Source organism: Camelus dromedarius, chromosome 10 (genome assembly GCF_036321535.1).
Source record: "Camelus dromedarius isolate mCamDro1 chromosome 10, mCamDro1.pat, whole genome shotgun sequence".
NCBI lineage: Eukaryota > Metazoa > Chordata > Mammalia > Artiodactyla > Camelidae > Camelus > Camelus dromedarius.
The window spans coordinates 59,032,164-59,059,703 of record NC_087445.1 but is presented as its reverse complement, the minus strand read 5'-3'; the positions used below and the strand labels follow the sequence as shown (position 1 = coordinate 59,059,703).

The following is a 27,540-nucleotide window of genomic DNA, read 5'->3' as shown; positions in this document are numbered from 1 at the left end:
CCCCCACATGTTACCCATACGTTCTGTTGTGAGCTGAATAGTGTTCTCCCAAAATTCATATGTAGGAGTTCCAACCCCAGTGTCTCAGAATGTAATTGTTTTTTGGATATAGGTCTTTACCAAGGTAATTAAGTTTAAATGAGAGCATGTGAGTGGCCTCTAATCCATGTATTTGGAGACAGGACCTTCAAAGAGATGATTAATTCAACTGAGACTGTTAGGTGGGGTCCTAATTCAATATGATTGGTGTCCCTAAAGAAGAGAGACACCAGGGATGTATGTGCGCTGAGAAAAGGCCATGCAAGAACCCAGAGACAGCCGCCTTCATCAAGGCAAGGAGCGAGGGCTCAGGGGAAACCAGACATGCCAAAACTTTGATCTCAGACTTCCATCTCCATAACCATGAGAAAATCCGTTGTTTAAGCCATCCCGTCTATGGTATTTTGTTATGACAGCCCTAACAATCCAATATATACTCTCTCAGAGACACCCAGATTTCTTTCAACTCTTTGTGGAAAGCTTTTGAAGCCAACAAACAGTCTTTCCCACGAAACTGGCAATACTGCATAGCTAACATCTGATTAGTACTTAATGCTTTCCAGTGCTATCTTATGTGGAAAACCAAGTCTGTCTCTTGGAGTTCTGAATCCTTCACTCACTGCCTTGTTCACTGAAAGCCAAGCAAGGAGAAAAAAAGGAATCCTATCCTAGATAACACGACTGGTTTAGATAACGCACGCCTAAGATTTGCAGTCTGAAAAATTGTGAAGAGTACCATCTTTAGAATGAATCCAGTTTTGTGAAAACGAGAGTGGGGAACCTTCTAAGTGTATGTCCGAATGATTGTGGTGACCAGAGGGAAAGGGTAAATACTGGACTGGTCACATTACAGAGAGGATAATGCAAAAGATGAAGGGGAAGTGTCCTTTAAACATCTTTGCATGATTGTTACAGAAACGACAGGCCAGTCAACAAACAAGCACCACTCGGAGGGTTGGAGTACTCAGATGTATTACGCCGGCGGGCTCAGAGGGGCTTCTGCTCCGAAGCTCTGAGCACCTCCAAGACGTGCGCATGAGGTTTTATAGGGTAAAGTACAAGCTTGGGGTATTCGGCCAATAGGCATGGAACAGCTTTAGCAGCATTATCATCACAAAAGTGGAGGTGGGGAGGCAGCATACCAACATTTCAAAGCCAGATATGTATCTTTGAAAACCCAGCTGGCTAGCAAAAAACATGAACAGCAAACCAACACTAATTAACCTAGATTTACAAGTTAGTCCAGCAGAACTCAGATCAGTATTCCGATACTTAGATTTGTGAGTTATCTTGTTAGCCCAGCCTGGCTTTTCCTTCACATGATTACACTGTTGACATGACTGACCAGAACTGGGCTCGGAGTTGGGGGTATATAATTGAATGAGACAGCGTAGGATGCCTGGGACTGACTCAGGGCCAGTGAGGAGGTCAAAAGGTTGTTACTGATGCAGGAAAAACAGATGTGGGGCATGAGGAGGGCCATGTCCCAGGCCTCAGCTGAGCCCCTGGGACGGGCCCTGCCAAGTGTGGGTCCTTGGCTTCACGCAGGAAAGAGTTCACGAGTGAGCCACAGTTGAGTAAAGGTAGATTTGTTTAGAGAGATACATGCTGCATAGAGCGTAGGCTGTTTCAAAAGGTAAAAGGAAAGGCCACGAGGTGTGAGGGTTGTGTGCTCAGATTAGAGTGAAAGTAGGTACTCATTGGCTGTCTATGTCCTTTTCCCTCCCAGTGTAGCCACCCTGTGCTGGTGTCGCAGACAAGACAAGGGAGGGTTTTCGTTGTGTCCGCCTGGCCATCTCTGAAGAGGAGGGAGAGAGGCGGCTGTGAGGTGCTGTGTTACCAGTTTTTGTGGGCTCAGTGTCTTCATAAGCTAATAAGTGGAAGAACCAGCCTGGGAAAGGGGCTGGGATTCCCAGGAAGTTGGCCATTTCCCACTCCTTGACCTTTTGTGCCTAGCCTTGGGACTGCCATGGAGCCTGTGGGTGTGTTATTCACCATGTTAATATATTACAATGGGTGTATAATGAACCTCAAGGTCTACTAGAAGTCAAATCAACCACCATCTCGAGCCTCAAGGTCTACTGGTGGTTGAATCTGTCAACTGAAACAAATGCCCAGCCAAAAAGTTGAGAATTATGTTTTATTTGGCGTACATTTCTGAGGACTCGAACCCCTTCGAGCCCGGGATGACAGCCTCTCAGATTGCTCTGAGGGACTGCTCTGAAGAGGCAGGGGAGGGGCTAGGATATATAAGAGTTTTACAACAAAGACCAGGTAGTTGTGTTACGGAAACGACAGGCCAGTCAACAAACAAGCACCACTCGGAGGGTTGGAGTACTCAGATGTATTACGCCGGCGGGCTCAGAGGGGCTTCTGCTCCGAAGCTCTGAGCACCTCCAAGACGTGCGCATGAGGTTTTATAGGGTAAAGTACAAGCTTGGGGTATTCGGCCAATAGGCATGGAACAGCTTTAGCAGCATTATCATCACAAAAGTGGAGGCGGGGAGGCAGCAAACCAACATTCCAAAGCCAGATATGTATCTTTGAAAATCCAGCTGGCTAGCAAAAACACATAAACAGCAAACCAACACTAATTAACCTAGATTTACAAGTTAGTCCAGCAGAACTCAGATCAGTATTCCAATACTTAGACTTGTTAGCCCAGCCCAGCCTCTCCTTCACATTCCTAGACCTGTGAGTTATCTTGTTAGATCAGCCCGGTTTTTCCTTCACAGTTGGAATGTAAAGGAAAAGCCCAGCTGGGCTAACAAGCTAAGTTACAAATCTAAGTGTGATAAGTGTCGGTTTACTGATCTAAGTTCTGCTGGGCTAACTCGTAAATCTGAAGTTTAGTGTCAGTTTACTGGGCTAACAAGCTAACTCGTAAATCCAAGCTCAACAAGTGTCAGTAATGTGATCTGTTCCAAATTGATAAGCTCCAGTGTACTGATTCCTTTTTGTTGTTTGAGCCTTATTGGCTAATAGCCCCATACTTGTAATTAACCCTATAAAACCTCATGTGCACGTCTTGGAGGTGCTCAGAGCTTTGGAGCAGAAGCCCCTCTGAGCCCGCCGGCGTAATAAATCTGAGTACTCCAACACTCCAAGTGGTGCTTGTTTCTTGGCTGGCCTGTCATTTCTGTAACAGGAACATTAAAAGTTACTTGTTAACTAAAGAAAACCAGGCATCTCAAGTTGAAGAATTTAGCGCTTTTCTATGTAGGAGAGGGAGCAAACATTTGGGCTCATTGAATTCATTCCTTTGGCAAGCACCTAGCTATCCAGGGCCAGTATCCTGTCCTTTCTTTTTCTGAGTCCCCCTGGAGTGCACCATTGTGAGTGGCTGCAGAGGCCGCTGCAGGCTTGTCTTCACTGGGGGCTGGCAGCAGTGGTTGATGACTTGAAGGTTTCAGCATTCTTTGCTTACTGATATGGTTTGCAGTGGTTTTCCTTCACAAATGTTTCTCCATTCTGGTGTTAACTGCTGTGTTATTCTTTGAATGGCTGTGCCCTGCCCCCTTCCTGTCTCATCACCATGATCTATCCTTTATTGAGCTCAGCACCTGCCTGTACTAGTCTAAGCACTGGTGTTAACTCATTTTATTCTTTAAAAAGATTTAATTTTCATAAAACACAAATCTTATCCTGATCTTGCAGACGGGTGAATTAGGCAGGAAGGGGTTAAGTAGCTCATTCAGAGCTGCACCCAAAGGAAGGAGGGTGGGCACAGGCCTTGAGCAGAGCCAGGCCGGAGTCACACCCGAGCTGCAAGTGATGGGGAAGCTCGCCTTTGTCTCCCTCCTCCTGGTGGGAGCAGAAGGGACCTATGCTCCTTCTCCTATCTTCCAGCGGGTTCCCAGATAGGTCAGTGGTACACACACACACACACACACACACACACACACACACACACGCACACCTCGAACTCCATCCTTCCGGGAGCAGTCCCCCCTATCAGGGGAAACTCCACCCTCTCCTGGGATCCGCGGTCATTTCCGGCTCCTGGCGCGACGAGGCGCAGTCCCCATCGCCTGCTCTAGGTAGTGGATCCTGCGGACTCTTGTTGAGTAACCATCCCCCACCTTTTTTCCCTTGGTGAGTATCTAGACTACCCTGTTGCGAAGCCTTTGCGCGATGCTCGCCTTCTGCTAATACCGAGTAACCTCTGGGTCTTGCACTCGGAGGAAACTTGAAGCAGGATGTCCGGCCAGTGTTTCCCGGTCCCTGAAGGATCTTGGAGAGATCGGAGACCGGTGCTGGCGGGAAGGGCATGGCCTAGCAGCGTTTTGGGTGCCTGGCAGAGCTGCCTCCACCGGGGAGGGGGCTGGCCAAGGAACTCGCGGGACTGCAAAACTGGGACAAGTGTGGAATGAGAACGACAGGGTCGGAATTCGGTTAACATAAGGTTTGGGCGCGGAGACGAAGTGGGATCTGGGAGCGAGCGCTCCTGGTCTGGGCATTCCACCCGACTCCCTTCCTCTGGCGGGTGGGACCCCCCTGATCCTCGCCTGCCTCTGTAGCCACGCCCTTTCCAGGGGGGCTTCTGGACTTGCCGCGAGTCCGGAATTCGCAGCGGCTGCCTTTTTTTGGGAAAAGAGACAAGTAGGAACAGCAGAGTTGCGGACCGGACCACCCGGACCACTCCACTTGCAATAGGGAAATGTCCCCTGTAGGCTACGAGGGGCCCCAGTCCTCGGCACTGGACGGGGACAGAGTGAACTCACCAGTGGCAGCGGGAGTATTTGTGGCTTCCACGTGATGCAGGGGAAGCTCAGTCCAAGTAAACACCCAGACCCGAGAGTTCAGGGCTGCCTGAATTATCTCTTGGCCTTGTGTGCAGGCAAGGTTAAAGCCAAGCAGATCTTAGATTTCCCCTTTGATGCCAAAGAAAACGCGCGCCTGAAAATGGGACGGAGCGGCAGCGCCCCCCAGTGGTTGTCAGGTGTTCCTGAGCCTGCCTGTCCTAGAACGCATCGCTCTGTCCACCTGAAAGATGTGCATGTACTTCTATACGGTTGTGTGTGTTTGATGCTTTTCCTTAGAATTCGCTTCATTTGAGAAGAGAAGTGGAATGTTTGCACTCCAGTTAGATGTTCAGTGCTCTAGAGAAACCTTAGCGGTGGCTAGAAAGAATTTATATCGGTCTCCATTTTTCCTTGCCTTGGAGATTTCTGGGTAGTCTCAGTTTCCTGGACATCTGTGCACTGTACACTGGCAATGCTAACGCTGCCTATCTCATAGGGAAGCTATGAGGATAAAATGAGATGGTAAGTATGAAATGCTTAACACAGCAGTAGAGACAATGAACACTAGATAAACGTGACTGATGATAAATGATACTGATGCGAAGCTCATGATGAGTAGACCCTGCTGCCGTCTGGCCTCAGTGCAATGCTTAGGGAGCCGTAAGAATCCCGTCACTTTATGGCACTGACTACGTGTTTACTGTATTCTAGGAGCTTCACCATGGTTCATGCCAGGAGCTGGATCCTGAAGAAACACTTTAAAGGCTACCCGACTAACAGTGACTTTGAGTTGAAGACGGTCGAACTCCCACCCTTAAAAAACGGAGGTAAGTCACACTCATAAGATTAGAGTTGGGAGAGACTGTATCAGTTTGCCTTTGCTGAATAACAGACCACCTCCACGTTTAGTGACTTCGAACAACCATCATTTGTTAGTTCACAATTCTGTGGGTTGGCTGTTTGGGCTGGGTGATGGTGGTGGTTCTTCTGTAGGTCTCATCTGGGCTAAGCGGTTAATTCAGGAGGGGCATCACTCACATGTCTGGTGGTTAGCCTCAGTTCTCCTCTACGTGGTCTTTCTAGCAGGCTGTTTTCGCTGTGAGTTCATAAATCAGGAGCAGCAGGAGTTGCCCAGCTCCAGTATGCAAGCACTGTTCAAGCCTCCACTTGTATCATGTTTGCTCACATGCTCTTCATCAAAGCAAGTTACGTAGCCAAGCCCAGATTCAAGGGGTGGCAATAGACTTCTTGATGGGAGGACGGCAGAGAGGCCGGCACAGGGGGATGGGTGGTATCTGTGGCCACTGTGCGGTCTGCCACAGGGACTTTTTCAAGGTTGCCTGCGCAAAGCCTTGATGTCACATTGGAGGATCCCTCTGTTTCCCTTGGTAATTGACACTCACAAGGGGTGGGGGTAGAGCTCAGTGGTAGAGCACGTGTTCTTAGTATGCACAAGGTCCTGGGTTCAATCCCTGGACCCATTTAAATATCTCCATTTAAAAAAATACTCACGCTTGGGTGCACTGTTCTTCATGACTCGCTAGACGCTGGGGAGGGTTTCCTCTGTTGTGGTGAGCCCCATGGTAACAGTGGGGTAAGCACTGCCTAGTGGCTGTTTGCAGGGCTCAGACTGTCCCTGTGGGCAAACAAGGAGGAAAAAAATCCTCCTTCACTGAGGGGCCTCCCATTTCCTTGGGGAAAGTGGAGGGACAAGGAAAACCTACAGAAATTGAAGGGAGAGAAATGGCGATGCACCCCATCACGTGTTTGGAGATCAGCTTTGCAGAGCACATGCTAAGGGGTGTCTCTAAGGGCTGTTTTCAGGTAAGTGAGCTTTGAGGAAAGGGCACATAATCAAATAGCATGGCAGAGTTATCATCAGTCCCATCTAAGCTGGGATAGCCAGGACTCAGAATCAAAATTCCAGAGAATGCGTGCATGAGGGTCACTCCAGCAAAATGCATGTATTTTTTTAATACTAGCAGGGGCTGGTAATAACACCCTACGTGAGCATAGAAGCATAGTGTAACATAGTGGTTACAAATGTGGACCTGGGCAAGTTACTTAACCTAACCTTGAATAAAATGGAAACAATAATTGTTCAGAACATCATATGAAATAATCTAGGTAAAGCATGGGGTGAATGCTAAGTAAAAAGGTCATTTTAAATTTTATTTAAAATTTTAAAAATTTTAATAATAATTTTTAGTTGTATGAACTGGACTGGGGCAAATGTGAGAACTCTTCTTGTCTGTTCAATAGACGGCACAGATGAGAGGGCAACCCTGTAGCAGAAAGACTGTTTATTTAGAAGGCCAAAGACAAGGCATCGGGCCTGGGTGTCTAACTGCCTGTGGAATGCTTTATTTTGTAGAGGTCCTGCTGGAAGCTTTGTTCATCTCTGTGGATCCTTACATGAGGTATTATTTTCCTCCTGGAAATTCTTATGTTGTGTATTGAATACTGTTTTGAAGTGGTCAGCCTTTTAAAATAGCCAGCTGATTCCAAACACTGTCATTTCCCCATCTCTCCCAGTAGGATAGCAGTGGTGGGATTTGTGGATGCTCATCTTTTTCAGGCAAAGGTCTGAGCAGAGCAGTGAGGGATTACACTGGTCCCTTTATTTTACAACCATCCCCATCTTAAAGTGCACAGTTTGCCTCTCCTCATTCACCAGAATTGCTTCCCAAAAAATTAAAAGAAGAAAGAAGCCGAACTCCAATTTCTCCATTTCACTGCAGGCAAGTCATTTGGGCAGAGGAAGAGGCTAAGAGGAAAATTAGATTTTTCCTGCCTTCCCTTTAACTGTATTTTTTAATTTGGGTAATCTGCAGTTGACTCAAAAGTGTGTACTCAGTAAACAATTCAGAGAGGGGAGGGAATAAAATCTTCCATTGGCCACTGACTCAGTAATTTTTTGCCTCGGTAAACAATACAGCCATCATCCTTTTAAATAATTGTTTTCATTGATTGTTGATTGAAAGAGATTCAAATCTTAAGTGAAAAACATGTTTCCAAATGTTAACTAGCATCCTTTTCTGTGTGTCTGGTGTTTTGGGTAACAGGTACCCAGTGGTACCTGGGTTGCAGTTTTAAAGTCATTGGTAGAAACTGATCCACAAATGAGCATGATGGTAAGATTCTCATGTTCATTTCACAGGAAAATACTCTTAGCAGAACCAGCTCTAACAGCTGTCCCCATGCATTTCACCCAGTTGTATTGTCCTCATGTATCTGGTGGTTTTCCATTTGGCTTGAAATTTGAGTCTTTCCCCAGATGCTCTTCTGTATTAAGAATGTTATGTTTTGTTTTGTTCTCCAGACTTGTCTCGAAAAGATTGAAGGAGGGTGATAAGATGATGGGACAGCAAGTGGCCAGGTAATTATTTCCATTTGTCCCAATGCTTGGAAAGTATGTCTCCCTGGGCCCTGTTTCTGTCCATCCTACAGTTCCTTCTGCCTGTGTGGGTCACTCACTGTTTGACCTTGGAAATAACTTGGGAAATCGGCCCCTTTCCTGGCTAACTGAGAGGGAGGGAAGAATGTGAAATTGTTGTCATTTCAATTTCACTTTGCTAGCCTTACTTTTAAGTACTAAAAAAAAAAAAAAGGATTCCTTCAGTTCCTGATTATTGTAAAAATTCAAATAAAATAAAAATTTATATCTTGGAGACTGAAATTTCCCCCGTCACCTGAACCTTAGAGATGAATGCTGTTAATACATTATTATTTCAAAAACTGCTCAGTACATGTACGAATATTTATCATCTCCCATCAGATTAAATGCCCTTCAGCAAGTTGCTTTTTCTCACTTGATATGTCATGGATCTGTTTTGTCGACAGTGGATAAATATACTACCCACCTTTTAATGGCTGCAGATTATTCCACTGTTATCTGCCATTTAACTAATCTACTGATAACAGCTGTTTCCAATTCTTTCTATGGCAAATAGTTCTGCAAGGAATATGTATGCATCTGTCTGAGTGTGTCTGTATGCATTTTGCCCACCCGGATGATTATTGCCTTCATTAAATTCCCAGAAGTTTAAACTCTAGGTCAAAGAAGATGCACATTTTAATTTGAGGAGGTGATGACAGATTGCACTTCAGATTGTATCCACTCTCACCAATAGTGTCTTAAAGGACCTGCTTCCCTCATATCTGTATGCCCATTGCTAACCATCACTCTTGGCAGCCCGAGGTGAATATGTTGATGCTTACTGACCTTGCTTTTATTGATGCTGAGTTTAAGTTGCATTTCTATCATCATTAGTGGGACGTTGACATCCTCTTTGTAAATTAATGATCAGTTTTCTTCTGATTATCTGTTCATGTCCTTTGCTCTTTTCCTTTAGGTCCTTTCATTTAAATTGATTTGTAAAAGCTTCTGGTATGTCAGGAATATTAGTCCTGCAGATATTTGGGTCTTTGTTTATCTTTTCTTCTGTGTCCAATCATAGTTTTAAAATTTTTATGTGATAAAAGTATTAATATTTGTAATTATGGCTTCTTGGTTCCTTCCTGATTAGAAAGGCATTCTCCCCTCCAAAATTGCTAGAATATTTACTCATATGTTCTTCTAGTATTTTTATATTTTCATTGTTTACATTTAAATCTTTGAGCCATTTTTATTTTGGAACAAGGACTGAAGTGTTTATGTCCAAATGACTAGCAAGTTGTAATACCGTTTATTGAAATCTTATTTGGATTTTTATTGGGATTTTAGTGGCTTTATAGATTTATTTATTGAGATTTAGAGATTTATTTAGAGGGAACTGATTTCTTTACAATATTTCTCTTCAAGCATATCCGTTTTTGTCTTATGACCCATCAACAATTTTCTTCATATAGGTCTTACGCATTTCTTGCTAATAACCAAAGACATAAACGTGTTATTTGTGTTCACTGAATTGGCAAAGTTTTATTTTTTTTAAGATAATACCCAGTGATGGAAATGTTGTTATAATACATTCATACATTGACAGTAAAAGCAGAAGGTGGCACAACCTTCTAGAAGGGAATTTGGCAATATGTAACAAGAGTTACAAATATTTTAATGCTCTTTGACCTAGTAATTCCATTTATAGAAATACTGCCTAAAGAAATGATAAATTCCTATTTATGAATATGAACTGAAATACAATTTACATTATGAAAAATGTCAGAAGTAACCTAAATGTCTAATAATGGATGAATAAATAAATTCATTATAACTTTTGAAGGATTCTTGCCAACATAGAAAAAAGTGTAATTTATATATACCTAGTATCATGTTGAGAAAGGAAAATGGGGTTCCCTGACATATAAAATTATTTCAATTATGTAAATACATATAATATGCATTTTAAAATATGCCATTAAGATCACTGTGACATTCACCAAAATATGAGCAGTTATCTCTGTACGGTGGGACTGGAACTGATATTCTGTAGATTTTTACTTTTCTATAATAAAAGTGTGTTACATAACTTCATGATCTGAGGGGGAGACAGTAAAGAACGGTAAGCGTGGGAAAAGATGGAAGAAAGGGAATCATCAAATGAGACAAAAAAAGGAGCAGCTTGAGGGGGAAGCAAAAAGCCGGGGTCAGTCAGTGTCTTGGAAACCAACAGGGGAGAGTTTTGGATGACCCAGCATGTTGAATGCAGCAGGAAGGTAAAATCAGATCATGCAGGAAGAGTGTCCACTGGATTTTGCAAATTAGGGGATTGTTGTGACCTTAGTGGAGCAGCAGGGGTGGAAGGCAGGTCGCACTGGGTTATCAAGTGAGTGGAAAGTGAAGAAGTTTGGGTGTCAAAGGAAGAAGAGAGAGGGGGAAGGTAGGGATAGGATGAGAATACAGGAGGGTGAAGTTGAGTGGAAGGAAAGGGTCTGTAGAGAGGAAAATATTAAGGATTCAAGAGAGTAGGAGGGCTAAGAGATGGAGGGTAGCCCTGAAGAACAGAAGAGGCTGGTGTCCAGGTCACCTTGAACCAGAGGGTGAATGCCTCTGGCTTAGAGAGAAGAAAAGTGAGTGATGACGCACAGATGGACCAGTTGAGAGTTCCTCTATGATGGCCAATATTTTTTCTCAAGGCGGAGAGACCAATGACTTAAGAATTAAGATGGAGAGACGTGGTAGGGTGGTCAGCCATGGAATATCAAACTCACTGCCCTTTCGTGGACGCTAACCGTGCAGCATCCCGCCTCCCTTGAAAGGGAAGGAGTTTCACGTGTCTGAATGTGCTTTCTCTTTCAGAGTTGTGGAAAGTAAAAACTCAGCCTTCCCAGTAGGAACCATTGTACTGGTTCAGTCAGGCTGGACCACGCACTCTATCTCTGATGGGAAAGACCTGGAAAAGCTGCTTGCAGAGTGGCCGGACACGTTACCCCTGTCTTTGGCTCTGGGAACGGTTGGCATGCCCGGGTGAGTTTCATGGGTATATTTCACTGGTTTGCCTAATATTCTCGTTTTCCAAAATGGTTGGTTCAGAACTTGGTCAACAAGAAGACATGCTAGGCTCAGGAGTTGATAAGAGAGGGTGGTGGGATGAAGAAGGGAAGAAGAGGGGCTAGTGTTAGCCTTGGGCTGAAGGAGAGTGAGAGGGGAAATCAGGTCAAGGAGAAAGCAACAGTGAGAAGCAGCATGGGACATGGCCGCCCTCAAGCCACTGGCAAGTGGGAACACAAAGGAACCAGCTCCTTCTGTCCCTGGACGGGTCTTGGCTTCACCCCTCACTCATCTCTGCCTCCATTTCAGAGCTTAAAAAGGGAATGAGAGTTCAGTCTACCTTGGCCATTCTGTACAGTCTCTCATTCCTCACCTTCTTTATACGCATCTGAGTTTCGGGAGGTGTCAGGGACTCTGAAGTTTAAATATCAGAGATGAATCACAGTGTGGTTGTACCATCACTCAGTGTGGCACAGATTTGAAACACTCTCTTGGCCTTATCCCTCAGCAGGGCTCCTGGTCAGTTCATCCTGTGTCTGCTCTCCAGGTCCCAGCTGCCCGTTGGACCTCAGGTTTCCTCTCACGCCCTGGGGAAGCAAGGTCGGCTGAATTCCTTGTAATATCCCCAAAACTTTCCTAGCCTGGGACCCATTTCTTTCTCTAAGTGGTGTGATCCTTTCCTTCCTTCTTCCTACCCTTCCTCCCTCTGTCTTTTTCACACTTTGAAGGACTTCTGAAGAATGAAATGGGAATGTATACCCTCTCCCGCAATATCAGCCTCCAACAAAACCTGTCCCATACACCCCAAGTTCATATCACACTCAGAATTTGAACTCCTCAGAATTGCCACAGCCAAGAGACAACATGAAGAAGTTAGAGGATGCTTAATACCTTTTTACATGCAATTAGTGGGCTCTAAACAGAATGACAGCCCTTCCCGGACTTTCCTCTGCTAATGACAGCTCTTCTTCCCACCTTGTTATGTCACTCATCTTTCTCTCTAAACTGAGCTGCGGGTAGGAGCACGGGAGTGAAGGCCGACATAAGGAAACCTCGGGGCAGGTCTCCTATGACTTAGCTGGGGAGAAAGTAATTTGTAAAATATTAGGAGATTTGAATTCTAAAACAGAGCATTATTTATGCATGTGTGGGTCTATTTCTCATTCACCTGTTCCCAGCCTCTCAGGAGTGTACTTTTACTCCAGACAATCAACTTCATACCAGTGGTTCTCAAACACTGAAGAGAAGTTATATATGCCACGTTGCTAGCCTCCACCTCCAACACCCCACCCATTCTTTGAGAATTCCCACCATTATGAGCCACTTACCAATGGGATTGGCTGACTGTTCTGGAATGCTGGCACCTCTGCTATAAACTGTAAAAGAAGCTGAACTTTAAAACCTAGGGTCTTCACTTAAAATGACGATCTCCAGATCCATCCATGTTGCTGCAAGTGGCATAATTTTATTATGTTTTATGGCTGAGTAGTATTCCATTGTATAAATATACCACAGCTTCTTTATCCAGTCATCTGCTGATGGACTTTTAGGTGGTTTCCATGTCTTGGCTATTGCATATAGTGCTGCTATGAATACTGGGGTGCACGTATCTTTTCAAATTAGAGTTCCCTCTGGTTATGTGCCCAGAAGTGAGATTGTTGGATCGTGCAGTAGGCCTATTTTTAGTGTCTTTGAGGAATCTCCACACTGTTTTCCATAATGGTTGCACCGAACTACATTCCTGCCAACAGTGTAGGAGGGTTCCCTTTTCTCCACACCCTCTCCAGCATTTATCACTTTCCACTTTATTTTTAAAAGGTGATGTTTGGCAAAGGCCTTGTATATCTGAGGTCAATATGTCTAATTGAAAGCTGACTTTGCAAGTATCTAGAAGGGAGAATGGAGGACGGGGCACACAGGTTATCGTGGGTAGAATGACACTATCAGAAAATGTATCTTCTGCTTCTCTTTTGGGGTTAGGCTAACTTGCCCAGCACACTCTGGTATTAGCATTCAGTAAGGCCATGGTTCTCAGCTGCTTACATCCAGAAGAATCACAGAGGGTCCTATTAAAATTCAGATTTCCACATTCCAGTATTCCTGAATCAGTGGGGCCTGGGGATCTAAAGTTTTCATAAAGCTCCAGGTGATTCTGAGGCAGGTGGCATTCCATCCATCTTTTGAATAAACACTGGGTTAAGGGAATGTTAGATATTTGGATCCTCAGAAAAAATGCTGTCTATGCCTTCCACTGCCTTTCCCTTCAATGCCCAACTCTAACTGGCCCTCAGATATCATCAGAGGCTGGGTGAGCTCAAGTTACACCAGTGTGTAGTTTCTGTTTTACATGGAAATAACTTCATATGAATTTGTCTGAAATTTTGCAAGTAACAGAACAATCACAATAATGGGCTCAGACTCAGGGGTGCAAAATATATAACTTAAATTTTTCTACTATTGTACTTCATTTCTATCTCAAGGTGGTGTAGTAAAATAAAACCTCAAGTTAAGCCAGTGATTTCTCACAACATTTCAGGTTTAAAATTCACGATTTCCTTTGTCTTCTCCCTAGGACTGATGCAAAGCTCCCAGAGCTGACGCAAATCCAGTGTCAGCAGAGGGGGAACAGTAGCTTCTTGTTCTTGATCTGTCTTGGTCTTGTGCTGGTCCCCTGCTCAGAGTGTTTAGTTTTCCCATTGAGTCCTCAGCCACATCCCCCTCCAAGCTGGAAATCCACTGAGATATGGTGGTTTCTTCACTGAATCCCCATCAGGGCTGTCGGAGCGGCATCCTTGCAGGCTCATCATTTCCTTCCCGGCGAGCTCACTTTGGCATCTCACTTAGGACGAGACGGGGTTCTTCCAAACCACTTTGGAGCCATGGAAAACTCGAGGTGTTTCTCCCTGACCCTCTCAGGCCTGGGCACCACGTACTGTTACCTCTGCTCTGTGACTGTGGCACCATGACGACGTGGAGGTTTTCCCCATGAATCTCACCATCTCCCGAGGACTTACTTGGGGCTGAGGCATAAGCTCTCTATTCTTGGATCCCTTGAGTTTAAAGGGGACCTAGTTTCTTTCACCTCTGAAACTTGCCCTGCTGATGGGCAGCATGCTGGCCCCCTCCGGCCAACTCTCCGTTCCTTCTCCAGTTCCCAACGTTTCTATTCCTATCTGAGGTAAAGAAGGAGGAGGAGGACCATTAGTGGCCAGTAATATTCATTTCCTCTATTTTCTGTCTTTCACCTGGCTCCGTGACATTGGGATACCGAGAAGGCCTTCAGGGTATATACAAGTGAGATTTAGATTTATATTTTATTTTATTTAGAATTTATGCACGTAGCCTTACTTTTCTTCCCTCAGCCTAACAGCCTACTTCGGCCTACTTAACATCTGTGGTGTGAAGGGTGGAGAAACAGTGATGGTTAATGCAGCAGCAGGAGCAGTGGGCTCGGTCGTGGGGCAGATAGCCAAGCTCAAGGTAAGTGTCTTCCTCCATAACAGGCATTTACTCAACACCCACAGCGAGCAATGGGGATGTAGCGGTGAACGCCAGCAGGCCATCCCTCATCTCAGGGAATGTGGTCCAGTCTATCTTATTTAGAAGCTGGAGATCGAGAATGATTGAGAAATGAGGGGAGTGGGGAAAATGGTGTGGCCAAGATGACCTGAACATTGTTACTTGGTAACACTGCAGGTCTCAAGTCCGGAATGGCCTCTGTCTAGAGTAGTGAGTTTATAAGCAGTAGCTATGAAAATAATTTTTTACTGAACGTTTCTTGTTATAGCTTAATCTCCTTCCTTCATGAGTGCCCCCAATAATAGGAGGAGGGACTTGAAATCAACCAAGAGTCATCGCCCACATGGCCCCGTTGCAAAGGCTCCTGCAGTCAGCCCAGAGAAGTGAGGTCATAGCCTGAGAACTAACTCATGGCAGGCACCCAGGAAACATTGGCTCTGATCTGGACAGGGGTCTGTGCTCAAGAGATCTGATCTCATGATGGGGGATACAAGGCAGCAGGCATATCAAACAGGGTCAGGATGTGTATCACAGAGTGGAAATGTTCCAAGGTCGTCTGCTTTGGCTGATCCTTTGCCAGAGGCTGGATGTAGGATTCAGGACCTAGTTTCCAGGGAAAGAGTTAGGTGGATACAGATGAGTACAGGGCTACAACCAACAGCCAAGGGTTTGGGCTGGTCACCAGTGCTAGTGGGAGCTTGGAATACAAATAAAGAGATGAAGCTATCACAGAGGCTGCAGAAAGAATTTATTTAAATAAGTAAATAAGTAGGAATAGATGTTACATTTTATCAAATTTTGCAGTTAAGGAATTAAATTCGTTTTCCAGTACTGAACCATTATACCAATCTGGAATGATCTTTGTTTACCAATGGTATATTATGAACTTACACTTTTGGATTTAACTTAATAACATTTTATATAGAATTTTTGTATCTATATTCATAAGTGAGTTTGGTTTGAAGTTTTTTGTTCAGAACTTATTAGTGTTTAGCTTTGGATTATGCTAGACTTACAAAATCAATTAGTAGTATTTCCAAAGTTCAAATTTTAAATGTTTTATTAGAACTCTAAGGGGTTTTTCTTTCAAAAGTTTGATAGGACTTATCCTTAAACTCTTCTTTGAGAAACTCCCCTGGAGACTGCCACGCTAAGAATTTTGTGCATAATCCTTAGGGGAATGACATGATTAATTCTGCATTTTAGAGAAATCATCTTGGCCTTGGGAGGAGGATAGTTCATAGGGACACAGGACTAGAAACGAGAAGCCATACTAGGAATCTCTTTCAGTAATTCAGGTGAGAATTATAACACACTGACAGTGAAGACTGGAAGGCAGGGGCAGCTTTTAAGCCTACTTGGTAAAAAAGAATAAAACCTGGTGATTGAATGGGGACAAGAGGAAGGAAAGCATCTCCTATGATCCATGTGTTTCAGGTTTGGATAACTGGGTGGTATCAGTCACTGAAAAAGAGAATGGAGGAGGAACAAGAAGTAAGAAGCAAGAAGAAAAAAATACATTCCATTCTAGACACACTGACTGTGAGGCCCCTCAGGCTGTCCAAGTGAAGATTTGCATAATTAAAAATACTGATTTGGAACTCAGGAGAGAGACTTGGCTGGAGTTAAATAGACAGGGAAACCATCTGCAGGAAGGTGGCAGTGAGGTCACAAGAGTGAAGGAGATCATCCTATGAGAGTATAAAGTTAGAAGGAAAAAGGACCAAGGATAGAGATCTTGCAAAATAGCTTTTTCTTAAATCGTGAAGGAATGGAAAAAGTAGATGGTGGTGGTTGTTGGTACAGAGAGGTATGAACCCAAAGGGCTTTCCTCAGTTGAAAGAGAACTGAGGCTGACCGTCTGGTCTTCATGATACATGCAGAACAGAGGAGAGCTTTCTGAAGAGCTACTCTCCGTGCTTCCGTGTAAGCTCCGGTCTCACCCACAGTGCTCTCCGGGACGCACGCTATGCTTAGGCAGCATCTGTAGTCCAATGCTTTGGGCCAAACCACGCAACAGGAAGGGGTCTGGTACCAGGAAGGCTGTGCATGACATGAGAGCCCCAGGGCTGAGCCTGCAGTGTGGTCTAAACTGCTGCACCAAGAGATGGCGTTCAAGCCACTGCCAGGGAAGAGAAGCCCCCAAATAAAGAAACGAGAGAGTCAAATGAAAAGGCCGTCAAGCCAGCAGGTTGGTACGAGATGCAAACCACGTAAACGTACCAGCGGTCTGCTGGGTGGCAGAGGCAAGCTGAAGTTATGGTTGGGTTATCCTGTAGGCTAGTTGAGGGGCGAATTTCACCTACAGGGCCTGTTGGCCCATTATCGTATCCTTATATATGTGCTTGGCACCTAGAAGGGTGTTCTTGGGGAACCTGACCCTACTAGACGAGGAGGATAGAGTTGGCCCAGGCTTGTGGCTCATAAATGGTTTCCATTTTTTCCCCCTTGTAGGGCTGCAAAGTTGTTGGAGCAGCAGGGTCTGACGAAAAGGTTGCCTACCTTAAAGAGCTTGGATTTGATGTTGCCTTTAACTACAAAACAGTCAAGTCTTTGGAAGAAGCTTTGAGACAGACCTCTCCTGATGGTTATGATTGTTATTTTGATAACGTAAGTACAAGATGGACTTAAGGTCTGATTTACTAACAAAGCAACAAGATATTATACAAGGGAATATACCTCTAGAGTTTCCATCTAAAATACACGAGGGAAAGCCCATATGCCATTAAAAAAAAAATCAGCTTTATTGAGATATATGTGACTCATTTAAAGTATGGAACTCAAAAAAAAATTAAAAAACAAAAAAAAATAAAGAATGGAACTCAATAATTTTTAGTATACTCACAGAATTGTAAAACCGTGGCCACTGTCAATTTCAGAGCACCTTCATCACCCCAAAAAGAAATGCTCTGCTCATTAGCCGTCACTCTCCTTTGCTCTAAAAGTGATCTTTTGTGACTGGCTTCTTAAGATTTAGCATGTTTTCAAGGTTGATTCATGTTGTAACATGTCTTAGTATTTCGTTCTTTTTTATGGCCAAATAATATTCCATTGTATGGATGTATCGCATTTTATTCATCCATCCATCAGTTAACAGGCAATTGAGTTTTTATACTGCTTGGCTATTATGTATAATGCTGCTATGACCATTCAGGTACAAGTTGTATGTGGGTGTTTGTTTTCGTTTCTCTGGGCTATATACCCACAAGTGGAATTGCTGGGTCACATGGTAACTCCATGTTTAACAGTTTGAGGAACTGCCATATTATTTTGCAAAACGGCTGCACTGTTTTACATTCTCACCAGCAGTCGATGAGGGTTCCAGTTTCCGCAAATCTTCAACATTTGTTATCTGTCATTTTGATTGTGGCCATCTTAGTGAGTTTGAAGTGATATTTCATTGTGGTTTTGATTTGCATTTCTCTGTTGGCTAATGATACCAAGCATCTTTTCACGTGCTTATTGGCCATTTGTGTATCTTCTCTGGAGAAATATTTGCTCAAACCCTTTGCCCATTTTCAGTCAGGTTATTTGTCGAGTGGTCAGAATTCTTTATATATTCCAGATACAAGTCCCTTATCAGACATAACCAGCTCTCAGTATTCCTGGTCATCACGTTCTATAAAGTCACTGCAGACACTGAACCATTGCTCCTGCTGAAAGTACGCACATACAGGCACATAGCTCACATAGATTGCGATCTTAAGTCCTTCCTATAGCTTCTGTTTTCTTTATTTAAACAAAGAAAGAATGAGGTTCAAAAGTGTCAAGTAACTCGTCTGAGGCTGCCCCACTGCTAATCCTCCCAGAGTTGGGATACATACCCCATTGGACTGGCCCCAGAGGTGACACTTCTTGCCTCTGCACTGCCCCCTACTGTCTTCCTCCTGTGGTGACCTCTGTATGAGCGCTGAAAACAGAAGGCAGTGCCTTCGCCTTTTCTGACCTTAGCTGGGAACTTTTGTCTCTTTCGCCCCACTGTGTATGTCTGCAAATGACCAAGGAATGCTCTGTGAGTATTGACTCGGGGTATACAAATAAATGTTAGCAAGTGGTCCAACTCTCATGTGTGGAATATCCTACTAATGAGGATCCTTAGTAATAATATCTCCCGTATATGGTTTGCAAACATTTTGTCTTATTCTGTGAGTTGCTTTCACTCTCTTTTTCTTTCTTTTTTTCCCTTTCACTTTCTTGATGGTGTCCTCTGAAGCACAAAAGTTTAAAATTTTGATGAAGTCCAATTTATTTTTTCCTTTTGTAGCTTGGGCTTTTGGTGTCACATCGAAGAAGGCTTTGCCTTACCCAGGGTCACAAAGGTTTACTCCTACGGTTTTTTTCTAAGAGTTTTATCATTTGAGCTCTTACATTTAGGTCTACGACACATTTTAACTTAATTTTTTGTGTATCGTGTAAGAAAGGAGTCCAATTTCATTCTTTTCCCTGTGTATGTCAGTTGTTTTGCACCATTTGCTAAAAAGACTATTTTTTCCCCTGTTGAATTGTTCTGGCACCCTCGTCAAAAATCAATTGACCATAAATGCTTATTTTTAGACTCAGTTTAGTACTATTTATCTATATTTCTGCTCTCATACTGTCTTGATTAATATAGCTTTGTAGTAAGTTTTGAAATCAGAAATTTTTTTTTATTGAGTTATAGTCAGTTTATAATGCTGTGTCAATTTCTGGCATACAGCACAATTTTTCAGTCATACATGAATATACATATATTCATTTTCATATTCTTTTTCCCCGTGAACTGCCACAAGATCTCGTATATATTTCCCTGTGCTATATACATTATAAACTTGTTTATTCTATTCTATATATACCTGTCAGTATCTACCAGTCTCAAACTCCCAGTCTGTCCCTTCCCACCCACCTCCCTGCTGGCATCCACAAATTTGTATTCTGAGTCTGAAATCAGAAAATTTGAGTCCTCCAACTTTGTTCTTGATGCGGCTTCTGAGTTATTTTTCTATGCTTTTAAAGAGGGCAATGAGATTACTGAACTGATCGGAACCTCCCCCCCAAAATATAATAAAGTAAAATTTATAAATTATATAAGTATGTTCCTACAGTCAAATGAAAACACCCAGTTTCTAATGTCTTTTTCCAACTTCAATTTTCTGCACTGCTGGGTTAATTTAATCAGTGTTATTGCTGCTAAAACAAATATTGTGAAATGATCACTGTCAGTTAATGATTCTCCTGAATTTTCTAGTGTCTAGATTATTTAAAGGTTTTGTTTGTTTGTTTTCCTATGTGTTTAGGTAGGTGGAGAGTTTTCCAACACTGTTATCTCCCAGATGAAGAAATTTGGAAGAATTGCTATATGTGGGGCCATCTCTACATATAACAGAACGGGCCCACTTCCCCCAGGTAATGAGCTCATGCACGTGATCACAGGTGTAGAAAGACTGGATGAGGAGAAGGTGCACAGATATGCTGTCGGCCAGCAGCTATCAGAATATTTAAAAGATTTCCTAATATTCTTGATGAAATACTATTTATTAAACTAAATATATTTAATTGTATATATTAGCTAAATCAGCTTATCTTGGATTTTGACATAGAGAAGTAACAGGATCTGAAAATACAGAGGAACCAGTTATTAAAAGTTTTAGTTTTTTGCCTGCTGTTTCCTGCAAAGTTGTAAAAAGCCATGATTTGATTTAGAAATAGAACACCTTGGTCTGGCTGGTAAAATATTAGGGTTCTTCAGGATATTTGGGATGTAGTGGGGGTTGAGGGGTGGGTAGAGGGTGTCTTGATGTGGGTGACATCAAGGGAAAAGCGGGCGGCCGTTTCCTTCAGACAGTCGCGGGCAGAGCATCCGAGAGCAGCAGGACACCCTGGCCTCGCCAAACTGACGGTTTCCACTGAAAAGGGAAAGAAACATGCATCCTCTGCATTCCTAGACTATCCTGGTTTTGCTTCTCCTGTGCCCTGCCGTGCTGTGCCACCCCCTACTTCTCCCCTTTCTTAGGCTGGGACCGCGCCCTCCCACCGCCATACCCGCATCAGTCCAAACGCAGTCTCAGCTGGAGAACCACGCTCTTCAAGTCCCAATTCTCTGAGAGATGTTGCCTAGGGCTCTTATTTTACGGAATGATGAGATGAATGGCCAAAAGGCCCAGAGACTCTTTAAATCCTATTAGTGACAGACTCAAAACAAAGACAGGTCTTCTGACCACCTCATCCAGAGTCCTTTTCTGCTACAATGATCCTGTGCTATGGGTGAGATTACAGATTTACCTGTGGTCCAATAAATAAATAAATAAGATGATAGATAGATAGATAGATAAAAGAAGAATGAAAAGGAACCTTCCAGATTCCGTAGGGATCTAGGCAACCATAAATAAACTTGTTATTCCTCCTTCTTTGATGGCTTCACTTGTGGAAATGAAACCTTAGAGCCTTGCTGGTGAACACCACCACAGCTGCCCTGAGGCAGCTGGGTGAGGGTGGAAGGGGCTGAGGAAGGACAGCTGGTCGATCTCTGTTGGGTTGTGAAGACTCAGAGACGCTATCTTCTCCGAGAAGGAAACTCCAGGTGCACCTGGCCATCTTATTATTGTTCAGGACTTATTTTCCCTATATTTTTCTAACTGCTACTAAGCTAGAATCATGGGAAATCTTCCTCTTGCCAAGTGAGCAGAGCTCCAGCATGCATTTTCCTGACCACAGTCCAATGAGGTACAGCCAAATATTTTGGAGACAGTAACTTGATCTAGTCTTTTTAGCAATTAGTCCTTGGAAGTTCAGCCACTCAGACGGGTCTGTGAGATATCAGCTGGCCTTGTCCATTCCATTTTAATCTGGTGAGATTCCGCCCTGTCTCTGATCTCCAGAAATTCCAACATATTTCACCGTTAGGAGAGCTCGGAGGCACGTAATTGTTCCCCTCAACTTTAATGCCAAGTGTGTCTTTTGCTCTCAATAAAGAACCTATGTTCCTATCAGGGTGGACAAACCCAGAAACAGTATTCCCTCTACTTCCAAGATGAGGAAATGAGGATTTCAATCCTCAACCCAAAATTAACAAGGCTGAGGTGGGTCTGCTGGAGAAGCAGCCTTTCTACTTTAGACCAACCTAGGATTTGGATGTGCCATTCTCTCATGTCCCTCTTATTTTGCATTAGTTTCTTTCGGTTCAGGACAAAGCCTGATTTTTCCAACTGCTGTTGTTACTTTCTTCAAAGCAGTGAGTGGGAACTTCAGGCCTGAGTGATGCCGGGGATGAAGGATGCTGACACTGGGCTCTGCCAGTCACCTGGGCTCTTCTGGCCCCGATATTCCCTAGGCGTTTTCACCTGACTTTCTGGAACTTGTAAGACTCAGGTGTCATTCCCTCAGTTTCTGATCACCTAGGGTCCTTGGGCAGATAAACCAGGCCCCAACACAGCCTCTTTCCTCACACACGGAAGGCTGCAGGGTAGCCCTGTGCTTCTTCTACTCTGGTGCTTCTCAAAGTGCAGGCCCCAGGCCAGTGGCACCACAGTCTCCTGGGGACTTGTTAGAAGTACAGATCCCTGGGGCCCACTTCACCTCCACAGTCAGAAACCGGGGGAGGGGCCCAGAAGTCTCTTTTCACCAGCCCTCCACGTGATTCCGATACACACAAAAGTGTGAGACCCAGGGTTCAGGCTAACGCTTGGTTCCTTGATATGGCAAGGGCAGGGCAGGGACAGGTGGGGCATTTGCTGAGCCTCTTGATCTAGTCCCTTGTTGGCTCTCAGGCCGGGGGGATGCTAGTTGTTTTGCATCTGCTTTGAGAACAGAAGTGCATAGGTTTCCACCACAGAATGACTGGATTAAGCCGTAAAGACGAACATGCTAAGTATTGGGAATATCAGGGAACTGCGCCTTGAGCAGCATAGAAACATTTCACGTGTTGCCGTCAGGACCTCTTTCTGTTCCGTGGAAGTGTCTGGGAGATTTTGGTGGACCTGCTTCTGGCACAAGAGGAATGGGCATTCCCTGGTGGCCTGGCCTGTGCAAGGACTCCAAGTGTGTGTCAGTTTTCCATGATGGGCTGTAACGTGTGACTTGCACAAATGTAGTTGCTTAAAACAGCACAAATGTATTGTCTGGCAGCTCTGGAGGCCAGGGGTCTAAGATGGGTCAGGAGGGCTGCACCCCTGAAGGCTCAAGAAGAGAGTCTGTCTCCATGCCTTTTCCAGGTCTAGCATCCTTTGACTCAGGGTCCCTTCCTCCATCTTCAAAGCCAGCAGTACAGCATCTCCAGTCTCCCTCTCCGTCTTTCTCTCTCTGATCTCTGCTTCCATCATCGGTATCTTTTCCCAGTTCTGACTTTTCTGCATCCCTCTTTCCCTCACAAGGACCCTTGTGTGGGCCCACCTGGATGATACAGAATCATCTCCCCATCGGAAGGTTCTTAACTTAATCACATCTGCAAAGCCCCTTCAGACATGTGAGGTAACATATTCACGGGTTCAGGGAACTGGGAATGTGGACGTGTTTGGGGGCCGTTATTCTGCCGACCACAGAACGCGTGCTGACTCGTGGGCAGCCCCGTGGATCAGAAAGTGGAGGGAACCGGAGGGAAAGCCCCGGGAGACCTCTGCCCTGCCGTGTAATGCTTGTTTTCACCACGGCCACCTCCCTGGACCCGGGTGCCCAAATGTGCCCTCTTCACAGGCCCCGACCCAGAAAACATCATCTACAAGGAGCTCCACATGGAAGGCTTCATCGTCTACCGCTGGCAAGGAGAAGTCAAGCAGCAGGCTCTGAAAGACCTGCTGGCGTGGGTCTTAGAGGTAAGGGGCTCCAGAGCCGCCGCTCCGCTGGGCCCCCTTCCCCTGTGATGCTGCAGGCGTCACTTCCACGGCAGGTGCGGGTTAGCCTCACTGCCCCACCCCCCGTCACAAAATGCCGGGGAGCCTCGTCTGCACTCACCGTCTGCGGCTCCTCTCTCTCCGTTCTTTCTTAAACTTGCCTGTTGGGCTTTTGCACCGTTGTCATTCCACCAACGGTGCTTTTGTCAGGGTCTCCGAGGTCCATCGCACGCTGAACGCCAGCGGTCAGCTCTGAGCATTACTTGGCTGCGGGGAGTGTTCGACAGAGGGGGTCACTATCTCTCCTTTTTTCCCTTGGCTCTTGGTTTTCCCAACTGGTCCTCCTCAGACCCCTCTGCCAGCTTCTTTTCTTCTCTCCAAGTTAATAATAGCGTGTCCCAGCGCTGGTCCCTGGGCCTCTTTGCTTCTCTGTGCACACTCGCTCCATCCCTTAGGAACCTCATCCAGGCTCCCGGCTATTTTTAAATCTCATCAGGACACTAACAGCGCCAATCTGTCTGTCTCCAGCCTCCGTCTCTCCTCTTAGCTTGAGGCTGTTCAACAGCTGCCCTACTGTATGTGCAGTGCCCTTCCCTCTCTCTGATGTAACACGTTAAAAACCAAGTATGTCGTGATCTTTCCTGCCCAACCTGCTCCACGCACAGACCGTGCCGTCTCAGTTATGCCCTTTTAGTTGCTCAATTCAACACCCTAGACACCATCTCTGAGTCCTTTCTTTCTGTCACACCCCTGTCTAATCTGTCCACAAATGTGGGTGGCCCAGCCTTGGAGACACAGAGAGAGTCAGACCGGTCTCCCTCCTCCACTGCTACCGGCCCGGTCTAGGCCACCCCCTCGTCCAGCCTGGGTGTCGCGGGAGCCTCCTATCTGGTCCCACCTTTATTTGCCCCTACAGACAATTCCCAACACAGCAGCCAGAGTGATCTTTTTGAGCATAAATCAAACCAAGTCGTTCTTATGCTCAGAACTCTACAAAGCCCCCCATTTCACTCAGATCAAACCTGCAAGGCTAGACACTACCTGGCCTCCCCGACTTCATCTGTTCTTCACGCCCTCGCTCACTCTGAGCAATCCCTCCCCACACCCCTCCCTCCTCTCTGTAATTACTTCATTCTCTCACCGCCCCCTTCAAGTTTTCCCTGAAAACTGCCTTCTAAATGAGGCGGCTTTTACAGTGACCCTATTTTAAATTGCAACCCCCTCTTCACTCTTGATTCTCCTTAGCTTTTATCCATAGCAATGATCATCTTTTAATGCAACATATACTATAATTCACTTAGTTACTGTACTTCCTGCCACCTCCCCCGATGAGGATGTAACCTCCACGAGGGGGCGACGCCACGTAGTTTTGCTCTCTGATGTCTCCCCAGCACCTAGACGCGTGTCTGAACAATGTAGGCACGAGGCGAGTATCGCTGAACGCACGCATGTTAGACGGGCGTATATCTGTGCCATGGCTCTTCCAGTTTTAGTCGGCAGAAATCGGGACGACCCAGGTGCATTATTTTCGTATCCGAGGGGGAAGCGGCACCACACTTCCTGACTCCCGGCTTTATGATCATTTCCAAGTTCAAAGAAATAGACTGCTCCTCTGACAGCCACTGGAGCTTGGCGGTTCCCCATCCAGCACTCAGAGCACTGGGCGGGGCTCTTCCCAGGCTGCTGGGGAGAGCGGGATGCTGTCTGAGTCCCCAGTGTGCAGCCTCTTCGTCCCCGTTGGTGAAATGGAACATGACCACAGCTGACAACAAGACACCCCTGTGCTGGTGTCCCTAATGCTTTCTGCTAATGAAGCGAACCTAATTGTAGTTCTAAGTAACTAGTGAATTGGTCTAATTTCTCTCTCATCTACTTATTCTTTTTTCTCAGCCCTCCCCCTTCTTTAAATACACTTTTTATCTTAGAATAGTTTTAGATTTACAGAAAAACTACAAAGTGAGCACAAAGAGTTCCCATCTACCCTGTATTCTATACCCTAACTTTCCATATTATTAACATCTTGTATTAGTTTTTATCCTCTACTTTGAACCTTCAAACTTTTGATTACAGCTTTTGACCCTCTACAGGTTCTTTGCCTCTTCAAGAACAAGAGTGAATTGGGGCTTTCTAGTTAAGGGTTCGAATCCCAGCTCCCCTACATACTAGTTGAGTGACCTCAAGCAAATTCACAGTCCCTGAGATCCACAAAGGACGCTAAACCATCACTGGAATGCATTAGGGAAAAAATGGTATCAGGTAACTTAGGTTTCAAGACCCCTTTAAAATAATGTGAGAATGAGGGGGCAGGTTATAGCTCAGTGGTAGAGTGCATGCCTAGCCTGTGTGAGGTCCTGGGTTCAATCCCCGGTACCTCTGTTAAAAAAATAAATAGATATACTTTAATAAAAAAGCATGCAAAATAAATAAACCTAATTACCACCCCATGATGATGATGATGATGATAATAATAATAATAATAGTAATAGTAATATGAGAATGTGAATTAGTTCCACATAGCAGACTGAGCCTTGCAGAAGAGAAAGGAAAAACCTTCACTAAATGACCTCTTCCCTCCCACACTCCTAAAAGAATGCTAAACACATACTGAACAGATCTTGGCTCGGAGGGAAGACATGATTAGACGACTGTGGTATTTATATCTCCTGAACAGGTTCTGCCCCTTCAGGGGTCAAACAGAGGTAATGATGCTGCATCATCGGGCTACTAGAAAGAGGAACACAGATGGTACCCTAGAAGGGTGTCCCCCTGCTCCATTTACTTCCACCTCTTCTGAGGTCACTACATTATTAAATTTTTCTGTTCAGTTTACTTAGAAATTGCTTAGTTGCTTCCTTGTGACATTTCTCATTTTGCTATGCTGTGATCTGACGCCTATTATTAAACTCTTACGTGTACTGTAATCTGTTACAGACACTGTGTGTGTGGATCATGCCCCCAGAATGACTGAGTTCAAAGAGGACAGGGTCTCCACCTCTTAGGTCCAGGTTTGCCACGATGTACTGATAAACGTGTTGCTCCCATGAGAAGAGTGTATCATTTAGACTATGAAATCAATCTACACTATCTGTTGCTGTTTCCATACAGGGTAAGATCCAATACCGTGAACACGTCACTGAAGGATTTGAAAACATGCCAGCTGCATTTATGGGAATGCTGAAAGGAGAAAATCTGGGCAAAGCAATAGTGAAAGCATGAAACAAAAATGACACCTGGAATCCAGAAATCAATCTGGCTGATTACTTGGTTTCTTTTTTCCTCATTTAGTAAAATGTATACTGTCTTCATGATCTAAAACAGTCATTGTAGTGAGATTGATCTACTTAATAAAATACATTTCTGTGGTATATAATTAGCAACAGAGAGTGAAAATTTCATGGTGAACACCGGCCAGTCACCTCGCTGCCTGCTGTAGCTCCTTCAGGGTGATGGGAGAAAAAACAGCTGAGAGTCCAAACGCTAACTGCCCCCGTGACCTTGGACCTCTGAGTTTTCGTCTGTCCAGTGAGGACAGTAACACCTGCTTCATCTACATATTACACATTGATTCAGAACAGCAGCCCGATGCCTGGCATACATGAGGTACTCATGGTTACACAAGGAGAAATAATCATTGCTCTTGTACGCGGGTCTCAGGGGAGCCCACGCTGGTCCTCTGCAGGTGGGTCTGTTAATGTGACAGACCAAGGAAGGAATCGACCGTTCACAACAGCTGCAAAACAAGAACACGTAGGGCTTCTTTATAAGCCTACAATACTGGGAGAGATTTACATGAAGAAAACTTTAAAACATGACTGAGGAACACAAAAAAAAAGCCTGAACAGATACAAAGGTTATACCATGCCCTTGGACTGGAAGATTCAGTATAAAAATACCAATTCTGTTGATCAAGTCTGCCACCAAATAGACAAGGGATTAAACTGCAGTACGAGGGAAAAAGAAGAGAAAAAAGTGTGTGATTGTGTGTGTGTGTGTGTGTGTGTGTGTG

At 44.7% G+C, this 27,540-nt stretch overlaps 1 protein-coding gene across 1 annotated transcript; it reads left to right on the top strand.

Moving 5' to 3' along the window:
• Positions 1 to 4,014: 4,014 nt before the first annotated feature.
• Positions 4,015 to 26,911, top strand: PTGR1 (prostaglandin reductase 1). Its single transcript, XM_010988746.3, has 10 exons — positions 4,015 to 4,134; positions 5,496 to 5,611; positions 7,159 to 7,204; positions 8,107 to 8,163; positions 11,023 to 11,190; positions 14,577 to 14,694; positions 17,188 to 17,343; positions 20,007 to 20,115; positions 23,398 to 23,516; positions 26,640 to 26,911. Exons 2-10 carry the CDS (start codon positions 5,506 to 5,508, stop codon positions 26,748 to 26,750), a joined length of 990 nt encoding a protein of 329 aa, XP_010987048.1. The 5' UTR covers positions 4,015 to 4,134; positions 5,496 to 5,505; the 3' UTR covers positions 26,751 to 26,911.
• Positions 26,912 to 27,540: the final 629 nt, after the last annotated feature.